The sequence below is a fragment of the Brachyistius frenatus genome, unplaced genomic scaffold (genome assembly GCF_029030835.1).
Source record: "Brachyistius frenatus isolate BFR_SWC_R1_liver_20210118 unplaced genomic scaffold, ASM2903083v1 Contig_34, whole genome shotgun sequence".
Lineage (NCBI taxonomy): Eukaryota > Metazoa > Chordata > Actinopteri > Embiotocidae > Brachyistius > Brachyistius frenatus.
Genome location: NW_027210633.1, coordinates 629,128 through 642,947, shown reverse-complemented (window position 1 = coordinate 642,947; position 13,820 = coordinate 629,128). Strand labels below are relative to the sequence as shown.

The window sequence follows — 13,820 nt, the reverse complement described above, 5'->3', positions numbered from 1 at the left end:
TAATGAATACATTAATAAGTATACACTAGCACATGAATATGTGTTACAGCGGACTCTATCGTGAACAACAGTCTGACCCACATTGCACTTCGTATTGTTTGGGCTCCCAAAACTAAACGCACGCACGGTGCAGCAGCCCTTTACATTTAAATGAAACAAGACGTTTCACAGAGAGACGGGTGAGAAACACTCCAATAAAAATCAGCAGTCGTAGGAAATGAGGATTGCCATTTCAACTGAAAAAAAATCCTTAATTATATAATAAGCCAGTCTACTGGGGGCTGTGGAGGCAAGATAAGAGCACGAGCTGCTCACTGTTTAAAGTCCTTACAGTTAAACAGCAGTGTCAACGCCACTAGATGTGTGTTTAGCGAGATGGCTTCATTTTTCTAGAGTGCTGCATGTTTTGAGGTACTTTAATGGACCCAACCTGCCTAATACAGCTCTGATAGATGGTGCAGTGATATTTTAAACAAGGTGACAAACACAGTTAGTTTACTGTGTGTGTGCATCTGCATCGACACATTGGACGTGTTGCAGTCACGCAGTGAGTTATTTTTCTTTTAATGTGTTCTACAAAGACCTACTCTCAGGCATCACAGGGTTCATGAGCTCATATGCACACACAAGACGGAGCATTTTCTGTAGTCGGAAGATTTTTCTTTTTAATGCAACTGTGCAGGTTTTTTTTTTTGGTGAATACGGGTGAGACGGAGGGTTATGTGAAGCTGACAGCAAAGGAGATTGCTGTTAAGAGATCACTGCATTTTTCTTCCCAACTTGTTTTTTTTTCCCTTGTATTGCCAGTGTTATTGGCCTTTAGTAGGCATATGGATTTTCAAAAGGCATTTTATTACACTGAGTTGCTCTTACTCACAGGCCAAAGGTGGTAAGTCATGTACAGTATTTCTTTTTTATCCCACCGTGAGTTTTTTTGGACCTGCAGACGAACTCGGGTCAAGCTTTTATATTTCCCCACCTTATGCCTCCTTCTCTTGCCTGACATACCTCTTCTGCTTTATGGTGGAAGTCGAAACACACAGCAGAAAATATTTTAGAAAAAGGCTCTTGCCGGTGACTATTAATCAGGTCATACAGGAAAGTAGCACATTTGGGTTCAAAATGCTCAAGAGAAATTTCAAATCCTTCTTATTCTAATCCTGTGTTACTCTTCTTACTCAACAGCCGATGTTGTTTTACAAGTACTCCTTCACATTATGCATGGCAACATTTACACTGCAACCTTTACTAGTTTGTTAGCATGGTGGAAGTATTTTTAGCAATGTGCCTGTTTTGTGTTGTGCATGATTATACAAAGTGAATGTTACTCCTGTGCATAATGCACACAGCATGTAGATTATATCTAGAATCTCATACTGGATTCACCCTTAATTTTGTTTTGTATAATAAAAAAAAATCATATTAAATTTAAATCCCGCACCATTTTGTCAGTGAAATTCAGATGAAATTGAAAACGTAGTCTCAAAAGCAGTGAGTATTTATAACCTGTAATAATGAGCTAGTCCTTCGAGACAAACACATGAATCCAGTAATGTGTTCTTTTGATTTTTAATGTCTCCGTTTGAGTCTTGTAGCAAAGTAAGAAGTGCAGCGCTCCCTTGTTGGTTGTTTCTGAGCTGCTCCGCTCCTCGCTGTGTTTGTATGCAGGCGCCAACCCGTCGAGGCCCGGAGGTTTCCCCGGCGCTAACAGTCCAGGGCCGGTGGCTGACCTGTACGGACCGAGCAGCCAGGACTCGGCTGTGGGCAACTACATCAGTGCTGCTAGCCCTCAGCCTGGCTCCGGGTTTGGCCCCAGCATCACAGTGAGTACTCGAACTCCGACACGTGTGACTGCACCTCGAGCTCAGCTGTCTCGTCTGCGTCAGAATACCAGCACTAAAATTAGACACTAAAAAACTGTGATTGTGACCTTCTTTAAAACAACTGTTGATCTTTTCTTTTTATATATATATACACGTATATATATATACGTATATATATATATTAAAATCAGAGCTTATTAATTATAGCACTAAATGGATCCAAATAACCACCGCCTGTCTCTGAACAAGTGTCCTAAATTCTGATGCGTACAGTGACATCACTCAGTCTCTGCTGTCAGGTTCAGAGGTCCCATTTCGCACTTGCGGATAAACCCCCCCATCTTAGCTCTGAAAGTTATCTGTGTCAAATGCAAATGTTTATTCCCCTCAGCCGCTGCACAAATCACCTCACTCCAGACCTGGTGTCACCTCCCCAGAACAAATTTCTTTTATTTTTAGAAGCCCATCTGTCCCAGAGCTTGAGTTTGCTCCATCACTAGGACAACGCTCCCAAGCAGCTTTTAGTCTCTCCCAGTGTCCTTGTCCCGGTGTAGTTACTCAGACACGTTGCTGTTGCGTCATATATTTTTTTTTACCTTGCCGATCACTTAGCTTCTGGTTGCCATGTCAACTCATTAGGCTAGAAAGGCTAGTAGAGGTGAGTCACAAAGAGGTGTCGACAGATTTTTGTGGATGAACTCAGATGTCTGTCTCGGCCCGTGTGTCTTAATTTGACATTAGTGAAGAGCATCAACCTGTTGATAATCCTGCCTTTCACTCACTGTAATCACAAAGACAACACTAGAAAAAGACTCCGAACCTCCGAACACCGCCCGTGTTCTCGACAAAGATAGTGGTGCTGAAGTGGTCGTGGAGAGCTCACCTTAAAGCCTGAAAGAACATCTTTACTGACAAGAGGAGAAAGTTCAAGCAGTTCAACAAGGGAAGCTACAAAATTGGTTGTTCAGCTGCTCCCTTACACTTTCCCAGAATGCTTGTCCAACATCGCAGCAGGTGAAGAAGTCAGGAAGGACTCCTCTTCATCCCATCTCAGTGGCACCATCACTGAATTAGTACTGACACTCGCATTTTTGATTTACTCTCTAGAGGCTAGTTAACATCTTCTTCACCTGAGAAATATTCACACAGCCATTGTAATTGTGTTTTTGTTAACATAAAGTAACCAAGCGTATCCTGTATGAATATTTAGTTTCAGATGTTGAAGTATTGCTAAGATTTCATGCTTTACAGGCCAGACACTCAAGTTTAGCGTCTGAATTCCACCAAATTAGATTTGATTTTCTTCACTTGCAGCTCAGAGCCTCTGCATCGTGGTTAGGACCTTGTTGTAGACTCCCTGAAAGGAAACTCCGTCAGCTATTTGTTTACCGTGTTATTAGTCTGCCTCGGACCTCGCTGAATAATTAATTACCGCACAAATTTTACGGCTCCCCCTCCCCACCCCCCCACCCCCACCCCAGCAAAGTGCAGCACGTCTGAGTTCCTCAAATCACGTCGGAGCATGTTTGTGCTGCTTTACATGACTGAACTGAGCAACACGGTAGGAACTATAAAAAAAATAACACCTGCTTTGTGAGAGAAGCTAATTAATGCATGGTTTACCTGAGATGGAACAACGACAAGCCCATTAGCAGCGCGAGTCAGTGCTGCAAGACCGCGGGGCGAGAACATTCCTACCAAACTTTATCGTCCACATCATTAGCTTGAATTTCCCACCACAGCAACCAGAATGAATATTTTTCTTCTGTGTTCTGCTTTGACTTGAAATTAGTTTGTAGTTGTTCTATGTTTGAAGCTCAGGAATGTTTTGCCCGGTCGTGCTATTTTATGCTTCTTAGGTGTGCTTTTCTGGCCAAATGCGACTTGCATTGTGTTTTTAGAATCACAAATTGCAGTCGAATATAATTCTCTTTTGTGAGAAGCAGAGCAGGAGGTCCATCACTTTGCTCAGTGTGTTGAATCAGTGGGACTGAAGAGTAACATCTCAGCGAGGCTGAAGTGAATGTGAGACATGTCCACCTGCAACGATGCAGCGTCTCTCTGGGGCAGCGTCGAACGTTGCAAATCGCTCACGAGAAAGTAAAACAGGCTCGTTTTAATTTTTAAGAGCAAAACCAGAGCTCAACAGGAAAAATACGTTTTACTGCCTTTTCGCTTGCTTAGCAAAGCCTCTCATTAATTGTTTTAGGTCCACTGGCTATCAGCCATAATCTGTTGGTCTCGGCGTAGGAAGCTAAATATTTGTTATGAAAGACCAGGCTGGCTCATTTTCAAGGCAGATTTAGCAGCAGATAGTTTACAGATGGAAATGAGGCCATTTGTTTCGATTATTTTCCATTTGGTGCAACAGTTTGTAACCGTAGTTTAATGCTGAATGTGAAAAGGAGCCTTTTAATGCAAAAGAAGTGCAGCGAATTCTGAAAAGAAATGTTTCACACTGTTGAAAATCTCTTTTTTATGGAGCAGATGGGTGAAGAATATACTTTTTTACTCTTATAATCGGCCAGAGTTTGCGTCTGTGACAGCACCTCGTACTAAATCACCACCTCAGTGAATCAAACCGAGCATGATAAAGCAGCGAGGTGATGCAGCCACCCTCTGACTTCCTGCTCTCGGCGAGCTGATCTCTCTGTTCACAACATTAAAACAGGAAACGATTCAGAACTAAAATGTGCTTTGTAATTCATTTCTTTAGCGAGGATACTGTCAAAGTGAATCCGTATAAGATCATCGTATCTCACAACCTCATGGATGACTTCAGATCCACTGATTTGTCCCTCTGTCTTCACGCTCCACTGATTCTTATTAATCCCTTTAGCCAGAATGAAAACTGCCACTGTGAAGAAGCAGTAATGAACTCAACTGCTTTTTTTTTGTGTTTTTTTGCAAGACAATTAGAGTGCAATTAGTTGATTGAGGTGATAAAGAGAAATAATTGCTGCTGCTTCTCTTTTCACTGTTTGAATGCGAGGACTTGTGCAGACCTGTCAGCAGGGAAGTGTCCTGATAACTGAGCTCCATTGGACACTCAGAAAAACACTGATCTCACTGAAGTGTTTGTGATCCTCTTCTGTGCATGCTCTCAGATTAAATCCGATGTGTGTGTTAACATGAATGGGGATTGTGTGTATTATTATCACGTATTATAAATCCTGAAACGTGTTACAGATTTGACGTTTCTGCATATTGACTGATTAAACGCAATACGAATCATTTACTTCAATCTTTTTTTTTTTTTATAACATCTTTTACAGTTAAATGAGTGTTTCTTCCTGTAATTTTGCAGTCCGTGTGTCACTGCAATCACCTGTTCCCCCTTTAGAAGAATATGAAAAGAATCATATGATAAATAATGGTCTCCTGCTCTGCTGCTCGACGTGATTACACTTGAATCAGAACGTTCACATTCATGCTGGCTACAGAAAAAAAAAAAAAAAAAAAAAAGTTGATATGATACTCACTTTTCTCTCTTTGAAATGCATACTGACAAAAGCACTAACTGTACACTTTTAGGGCCCGTTGATTGCGACAGCTTTTACAAATGGATACCATTGAACAGGTGGCCGGTTGCCATCTCATCAGAGGTATTGCATTTTATTTACTGTGCCTTTCTATCAGTCTAATGTGTGTTTGTAGCTTTATTCATTGTTTGTTCACCTCCTTTGAGCTCGTAGTAGAGTGCGAGTGTGACGGAGGGTTGCCCTGTTTGACGTCTCGACAAATACAAAATATTACTAATCACTGCTAAAAATTTGAATCACCTTCAATTTGTGGGACTCACTGACAAAAAGAAAAGTTGAAGTCACACTCTCACCCATACTACCAGTTCTTTTGGTTTTCTTTCTCTATTAACATGTTGAAATGTCTCCATCCCGAAGTAGTCACATTAGTGCAAATCATGTGTCTCGTACTTTTACAGTATGTCATACCAGTTTGTCATGTCTTTTAGCGATGAGCTCTGGTTGTCTGAGGACAGAACTCTCATCATGTCTTCACCACTGTGGCTAAATTACATCTCGAATCCAAACTGTCTCACTAACAAGTGAAACAATGATTCAATAAATATTCCCTAAGCTATAAACGTACAAGAGGAATCTTACAAATCTGTATTTTTTTTTTTTTTTGTCTGCTTCCTGCTGTTTCTGCAGACATGATGTGTGTGAAATTCGTGTTCACACATTTTTAAATCTTTGTCAAATTTTTCGTTCAGCATTATTCCTATTGCAAGACTCTACAGTAGGTTGTATGAACATGATTGTTAGCTTAACAAGCAGTGTGAGTATGTAGCATGGTCAGACAGGGTTAGGCGTACATGCACCAAGGTGTTGCACAGGGTGTTTGTTTTTTTTACTGTAATTGTACTTATGTTACACCTGCAGCAAGTTTTGACTTGCCATATTTCATAATTGCTTTCATATTTTTTTTAATACCATTATGCTTCAGCAGGCTTTCAAAATATTCAATTTGGGAAGATTACGATCATAAAATGTCACAGCTTTCATTGTTAGGGTTTATATAAATATAATGGACACTCTCTAATGCCGCTGTTTTTTTGTTCCTTGTTTTTTGTTTTTTTTCTATCACCCAGCAGAGTATATCTGGTGGCCCAGGAAAGACAGGACGAAGTTTCTAATTGGCTTTGTGTGCAGGTGATGCTTATCCAACTTCAAGCACTGCAGCGTCACCCAGGCAAAACGAACGCAAGTCGGAACCATATGAAGAAGAAAAGAAAACGTTAGTCATCTCAGAAAAATAACAACTGCTGTACTATAATCCAAACCTCCTATAACTTTACAACCTGGTTTGGTATGATGTTTCACGTCGAGTTCATTCACCTGTTTTCCTTCCTCTGTTTTAGTTTTGGTTTTGATTAGTTTCTAGGAAGTCCTTTTTAGTTCCACCTTAATTTGGTGTCATTTTATTTCATCTTCTAGTATTGTTGTGTAAATGGAAATTTCTTTTTTTGTTTGTTTGAAGTACAGAGGGTCATAGCCAAGAAATATCTGCAAGTCATGTCTTCATCTTTGTATCGGTTAGTGTGAAGGAAAAAAGGTCCGGATGTTCCACTCAGTCTTTCCACACACACACAAAAAAAAAAAAAAAAAAAAACCGCAGAAGAAGCTCAGTGTGGAAAGATTTGGAGAAAAAAAAAATTAAATTTTAAGGAAAATTTAAAGAAGGTATCTAAGTAATAAATCTTAGTAGCTGTTTTATTTCTTGTGACGTCTCATTGTTAACCATAATTACCTATTTTTGGGCAATACAAAGAGGACTCCAATATTTTTATGGTCCTTTTTTATAAGTGTTGTTTTTGTTGTTTAGAAATATATATATATGCTATAACAAATTTCATATAACTACATTGTGAATTCAAACTTGAGAAAAAGAAATGTAGCTGTACATATTATTCCAGTCACTGCATATAACCAACTCAGTGAGAGAATAGCATATTTTTGTGATGGTGTGTCAAAAGAACATGTTCTAGCGTGTGAATAGAGGAAAAAGCTGTAAACAGTTATTATACTACTTTTTTTGTTTGTTTGTTTCCTGCTGGAAGACGGTATAAGAAACCCCACAGACAAACAGAACAGCACTTGCTCTGTAAATACTCGAGCTGAATAATTTTACAAGTGTCATACCAGCAAATTTACAAGCAGTGAATTATAAGTCAACACAGTTTTCAGAAATGATTTTAAAAATAGAAAAAGAAAAAAAGTAGAGCCTGATTGGTATCTTTTGTTTAACTGTTAAGATATCGGTATCATTTCAAAGAGACAAAAAAAAAAAAAAGAAAGATGATTTAATCCAAAGCACACTGTACTTAGATGTGAAGATTAGAACTTGAACCAGGCATTTTCCAGTGCTCTGTGCATCCTGACACTTTTCTACTCTTGAGAGGAACTTGTTAGCTGTGTGTTGATGTTCGTTTCATCCTGCTTGTTCCTGATTCTTTCTTTATTCCTTTTTTTTTTTTTTTTTTTTTTTTCTCGAAACACAATACCTGAGCTCTGTGCTGGAGTCGTTATGTAAAGCTTCTCTGAATCAGTCCTTTATTTTATTTCCTCTTTTTTTTTTTTTTTTTTTTTTTTTGAATGAATTAGGAAAGTAAACATTTTGATACCATACCTCAGCCTTTGTGAGTTCTATTGTGGAAATCATTGGCAGGTTTTAAGTTATTCAAAATAAATGAAAACACTGAAAGGCAATTATAAGCAAGTAATCATTGCACTGTGAGTAGTAAAGTACAGGCCATCCTCCTATTTGCACATGTGTATGTTGGCTTTTTAAAAACGGCCCTGTGCTTTGGGATAGTATGAAGGATTTTATTGGGGGTTCATGTATTCTCGACTAGGCAAACGCCTCATTGTTTTGAGGCAAGTTAACAGCTTGGGAAATAGTAACTGATATGTTGCAGTGTACACTCGGATTTCTTTATATATTAGACCCATGTCTGATCTTGAGAGTATTTCTATGGGGTCAAAAGATGACACTGAATTATTCACTTATCTGTAGCTGCACCAGGTTTTACACAGTACGTGTGGTTAATGGTTTTACGATTTAATAATCTCCAGAGTGCAGTCTGGTTTTGAAACCCATCGAATGCCACTGCAGATATTATGTGTTGTTGTTGTTGTTGTTGTTTTTTTCATTTGACCCACTTGTTGTCTCATTTCTTTAATTTCAAAACAACCAGGTAAAGAAATATGCTGGATATAATTCTAAAGTAAATGATATGGAGGTGTGATCAAGTAATAATTTAAAGTAAAAAGAGAAAAAAAAAAAACCTTGTAATGTTCAAATGTAAAAGAAAATAAGAAATACAAAACTATAAAAAAAAAGAAAGATGCTTCTTTGCTGATTTCAAGTTTAATCAGAGTTTTATTGATACTTTGTGGTTTATATATTAATCATTGTAATATACTATTAAAATGTACTGTGCATCCATTACTTTCTCTCTTTCCATTCCCCATCCTCAGAGATCCTACTATCTTTTGTTGATCATTCATGTATTTCATTAGTGTGTAAAGAAATCACAGTTAACTTGTAAACAGAGTGCTGTCTTTGATACCAGTGTAGTGCTCTTTGTTGTTCTCCCTTGCTCTACCTCTCCTTTCTCTCATATTTATCCCTCTCCCTCTTGCGCTCCTTTTCTAGCTCCTGTAATTACAAAGTAGATGTTATATAGGACTCATTAATATAATACTCGTAGTGAATAGTGGATTTAGGACCAGTCAGGATAGACCTTTCTCTCAATGATCATGTTATTCTGATATTTGCAGACAGTTCTTTTGTTAGAGGTTCATTGTAATTTATTCCCTGTATGTTTTCTTTTCTGGTTTTTTGCCACCCTCACATGGTTTCAGCTAACCAAAGCTCTCATGGATGAACAATAGAGAAAATAGTTGCTGTAAGATGGAATTGTACACAAGGCATTATTTGGATCCCCACCCTTGAATGTTTTTAAAGGGGTGTGCCATACTACCTTAAATGCTAACACTAGATATGCAAAACTTTTATTTTTGATTCTTTCTTCTTCTTTTTTTTTAAGAGGGACACAAGCTCAAATCATGGAAAAAAAAAAAAAGATTTTAATGTACAAAATGTTTCATATTTTTTTAAAGAAACATACCAGTGATTACCACAGTAGTCATAATATCATAGAGTTTCTTCTATCTTTTAATGTTTGTACACTTTGGAAATATCCCAGAAGCCTCTCTGGTGCAGTAATTTTTTTTAGATAATACTCTTTCTGACCTCTCATTTCTCTCAGAACTGTTAATTACTGGAAAAAAAAACATCCAATGATTTTTATCTTAAATTCTGGAAAGTAGCTTTTGTTTGAATCTGTTATCAGTGTTGTTGACATGAGAGACATTGCTGTAGCATACTCCGGTAAACCGTAAACTTTTTAAAGGAACATGAGCTTATGCGGAGTGCGTGCACGCTGATTAATACGTGGTTAAATTCCTGTCCTGAGTCGGACCAGCAATCCGAAGCTGTGATTAGCTGCTAGGCTAGAAAAGATCATATTACAACCTGACTTTAAATGCCTCAAAGTACCATGTCAGAAGACGCCCAGAGTTCAGATGTTAGATTTCCACAAGCAGCTGTGATGCAAGCAAAAAAAACAAAACGGTAAAGCCGGCACAATTCAGCTGGTTTGAGTATAAACATGACCTATGTTTTACATCAGCAGTTTAGTTCACCTCATTGGGTCTTTAAATTGAATACTGTTGCATTACTGTTTGCATTACATTACTGTTATTTACACAAGTGTGTTCATTGTCCTCAACCAGTCCAGTCTGTCAGATGACATACAGCATGTGGAGTACGTGGCAGCTCCGTCAGGGATGCCAAACGGACAACTTATTCTCAAATCCAGCAAACATACTGGACATTGTGGTATTTAAAAACAGCCAAAGACAAACAAGTGCAAATGCCAACGTCCAAATTATAATTAATGTTTTAAACTGAGAGATATCATTGGAAAATACAATTAAAAAAAATGTAGTATTTGCCCCCAAAACTGTAGCAATACAAAGGAATGGTAAAAAAAAAAAAAAAACATTTATTCAAAAACATGATCTTCTAAGTATTAATTCCTATTTAACTTTATTTATACATTTAAATATCTCAATAGTAGAAAAAAAAATAAAGTAATTTATGTGGACTTTTATTCTGACAGGATTAAAGAAGGAAGGAGTTCTTCCTGTTTATTTGCAGCCGTGTTCCTTGAATTCATCTGCATATTTGTATTGAATTATAAACACAAATCGATATAATTAGGAGCTATAGTCAATTCAAATGTTGTTGCCATCTCATCTGAAAAACATGTAACAGTGCAACAAATACAAAAGATATTTTGTTTTTCACGAGCGCCCGGCGGCTCTCGGACTAGAACGAACCCTTTTTCACTGAAAAAAGAAAAAAAGCTTGAAATGTCTCATTTTCCCTCACGCGATATAGAAATTGACTCCTCTATTGTTTTGTGATCCTGTAGCTTGGACTTTAAGGTAGCATGGCTCTGTTGCTGTAATTTTCATTTTATCTCAAACTGACAGCAGTTTACAGCTGATGAATGTTACACATCTTAGTAGACTAGCGTATCCATTTGGGGAGAGGGGAGGGGTCTTGGTTTAAGAAAACAAAATAATCAAAAAAGAAAAAAAGTCAACCTGGAAGGTGTTGACATTTGTAGTGTACTACCGTATCCATTTAAACTTGAATCTCGAGGCAAGTGCTAGGCAATGGCCAAACGATAAATCCCATCCGTTGCGGGGTAAAATGTCGCCCTGAAACCGCACGCACTTCTGAGATTTCTGTCAACTCCGATTCACAAGTGTTTTCTGAATATGAACAACTTGTCTCCCAAATACGCAGAGACTTTTTTCCAGGCTCCATTTTCCAATGAATTCGACTGACTTTGAAGGCTCATTGAATGTTCTTGAGCATTTATGTCCAAAAAGAGGCTTATTCCTAGTGGTGCTAATGTTTTTACACCAGACAGTGTGCCCTTATCTCTGAGAGATACTGGATGCAGTCACAGTGACCACAAAGTTCGTCTCCCGGTCCACAAAGTGACTCTCACTAACATCGCTATTTATAGTTTTGGCTCTCTTGTTTCAGGATCTACAAAGATCAGTTCATGTTCACGAATCTCAAACTGAAGGTGACAGAAATAGCACAAGTACAAGTTGTACTGTTGTGGTTTAGGGTGAATTTCCCCACCAGTCCAAACCATTGCCATCTCACCCATGCTCATTACTAAATATATACCTACAATTGCAATATATGTGTGTAGATGAAACTATATATTTGCAATTTTCGCTCATTTAAACTGAGAAATATTAAGACTGGAGACCTCAGCTGTATACAGAATATTCGTCACACAGCTACACCCAGGTTCATATAGTCCAATCGTCATCCTTAGTTCACCGACACGAGAGTTCACCCCTGGCGTGGTGCCGAGTTTGGAGCAGACCGCATGGCCAAGAGGGGAGCCTGGAAGCTCTTCAGACTGCATGGGACGGCAGTGTGAGGCTCTGCTGTGCTTCCATGTTTCTGCAGGCTGAGCACAGAGCTCTCTTCACTGCTGTCTGCCCATTCCTAACACTTGCCCCCTTCTTTTTTTTTTTATGTTAACCGACTTTTTATGGCGAGAGACACAGACTTGACTGACATCTGAAAGCATCTTTCAGGTTATCATAATGGCTTGCTCAAGCCCTGTTGTAAAATATACTAAAATAATAATGATAATAATAATGGATGGGGGTCTCTCACATATCAAATGTGGAAAGTCTAATTTTATATTTGTATTTTCAAATAATAATATTGACAAAAAAATGTCTGTGAAAGGTTTCCATCCTCTACTGTGGTCCAGAAATTGATGTGTCTGTCTGGAAAATAAATAAAATAAACTGAATTGTTATATTACTTGGTTTCACTGTTTCACTTGTATTTTTCTATTACAAAAAAGAAAAAAGAAAAATATATACGGTACAACAATAATTTATCTCCACATTTAAATATCACCTGTATGATTACGTAGTGAGCCATCACATCAAAGAGACATTCACTTCCCATACGGTGGCGTCCACTGACATCCCATAACCGGACGCTCGGCTGCGCAGGACCGAGCTTGTTATCTTCTGTTTCGTACAAACATCCACATTTTCACTCGACCGCATGCTCAGCATGTCGGCACCAGGAATCCACCGAGGTCACTCATAAGTCAGCGGGATTAATGGAGTAATAGAGTACGAAGATGTATTCGTGGGAGGGGTGAAAAAAAAAAAGAAAACGGTGAACAAACAAGCAGCGGCGTGTAATTCTGCTGCCCCTCAGTGGTCTCTCCCGGCGCCTGAGAGGAGGCAGGAAAATCCAAGCAGTGCTTTATTTTTCACCAGTGGTGTCACACGGAGAGCATCAATATTAGCCGAGGCTCAGCGCATTAAACGGCTGAGGATGTGATTGAGTAGATGAGCAAACAGGCTGCTGCATGACAGGCCACTTTGGGCCTCGCGCAATACTAGAGGGACATGCACTGAGTTTCAAGGGTTACCTCTGATGTGTTTGTCACAGTGTGCTTAGTTCTGCTTCTTCCTCAGATGGAGAATTTAGCTCCAGATGCCAGAAACAAAAAAATCGGATTCTGAGTCATTTTCTGAGGTGAACCGGGAGAATGAACCACTGAAAATGTCCAAATAATTTCTGTTACATGACTTCTTTTTTTTTTTTTTTTTTCCCTTTTCCCCAAAGAGTAAGCTGGTTTCTGATTGCATTGTTAAAAAAAATATATTTTTTTTACCCAAGTGACTTTAACATGTGCTGTATACCTTTGTACTGCCAACCGCAGACGTAGCTAATAATACTTTTGTAACGAGTATCCAGCAGATTTTTTTTTAAAACCGTTCGTATTAGTTTTACTGTGATAGATTGCGTTTGTTAAACACGATGCTACTAACATTCAGGAATCAGACTTTTTAATGCGCCTGCTTGTCAGGTGAGACCAACAGTCCCGACAGCTTCATCACTCATTCAGACACGGTGATCTATAAATTCTGACCGAGATCAATACTTTTTCGCAGCTCTGTTTTTCACAGCCGAGGCCCCAGAAGTTTAGATCGCTGCGGTCATTTGTGTTTGCGTAATGAGTACAGTGATAATCCAATTGGCAGGCTTGGACTCGTATTTCAGTTTTGCAGAAGCTGCTTTTGATTTTCTCTCTTGTCTGGCAGAGACACCAACTGTACATTCACACATTTGAAACACAGTAAATTCACCCTAAAATGAGAAAAAGGGAAATTCTTGTAAGAACACTTAAAACAACGGTGGCCCTGAGGGTCAAAACACAATTTCATGTTCACAAAATTAAACTATATTTCACAAAACATTAAAAAAAAAAAAACGATTCTCAAAACGCAAAAACATTGCACAAACTGGAAAGGGTAGAAAAAAAAAAAGACTTGTTTGTGA

At 38.5% G+C, this 13,820-nt stretch overlaps 1 protein-coding gene across 12 annotated transcripts in view; it reads left to right on the top strand.

Annotated features, from left to right (window-relative positions):
- Positions 1 to 12,278, top strand: part of msi2b (musashi RNA-binding protein 2b) — a 243,771-nt gene extending 231,493 nt beyond the window's left edge. For 6 of the 12 annotated variants that reach the window (XM_069700580.1, XM_069700573.1, XM_069700585.1 and 3 more), the window contains 2 exons: positions 1,669 to 1,823; positions 6,433 to 12,278. In XM_069700580.1, coding sequence (XP_069556681.1) covers positions 1,669 to 1,823; positions 6,433 to 6,477 — 200 coding nt within the window. In that variant the 3' untranslated portion in view covers positions 6,478 to 12,278. Of the gene's footprint in view, positions 1 to 1,668; positions 1,824 to 5,357; positions 5,429 to 6,432 lie in introns of all 12 variants that reach the window. The other 6 variants (XM_069700584.1, XM_069700578.1, XM_069700581.1 and 3 more) reach the window with 3 other exon arrangements.
- Positions 12,279 to 13,820: the final 1,542 nt, after the last annotated feature.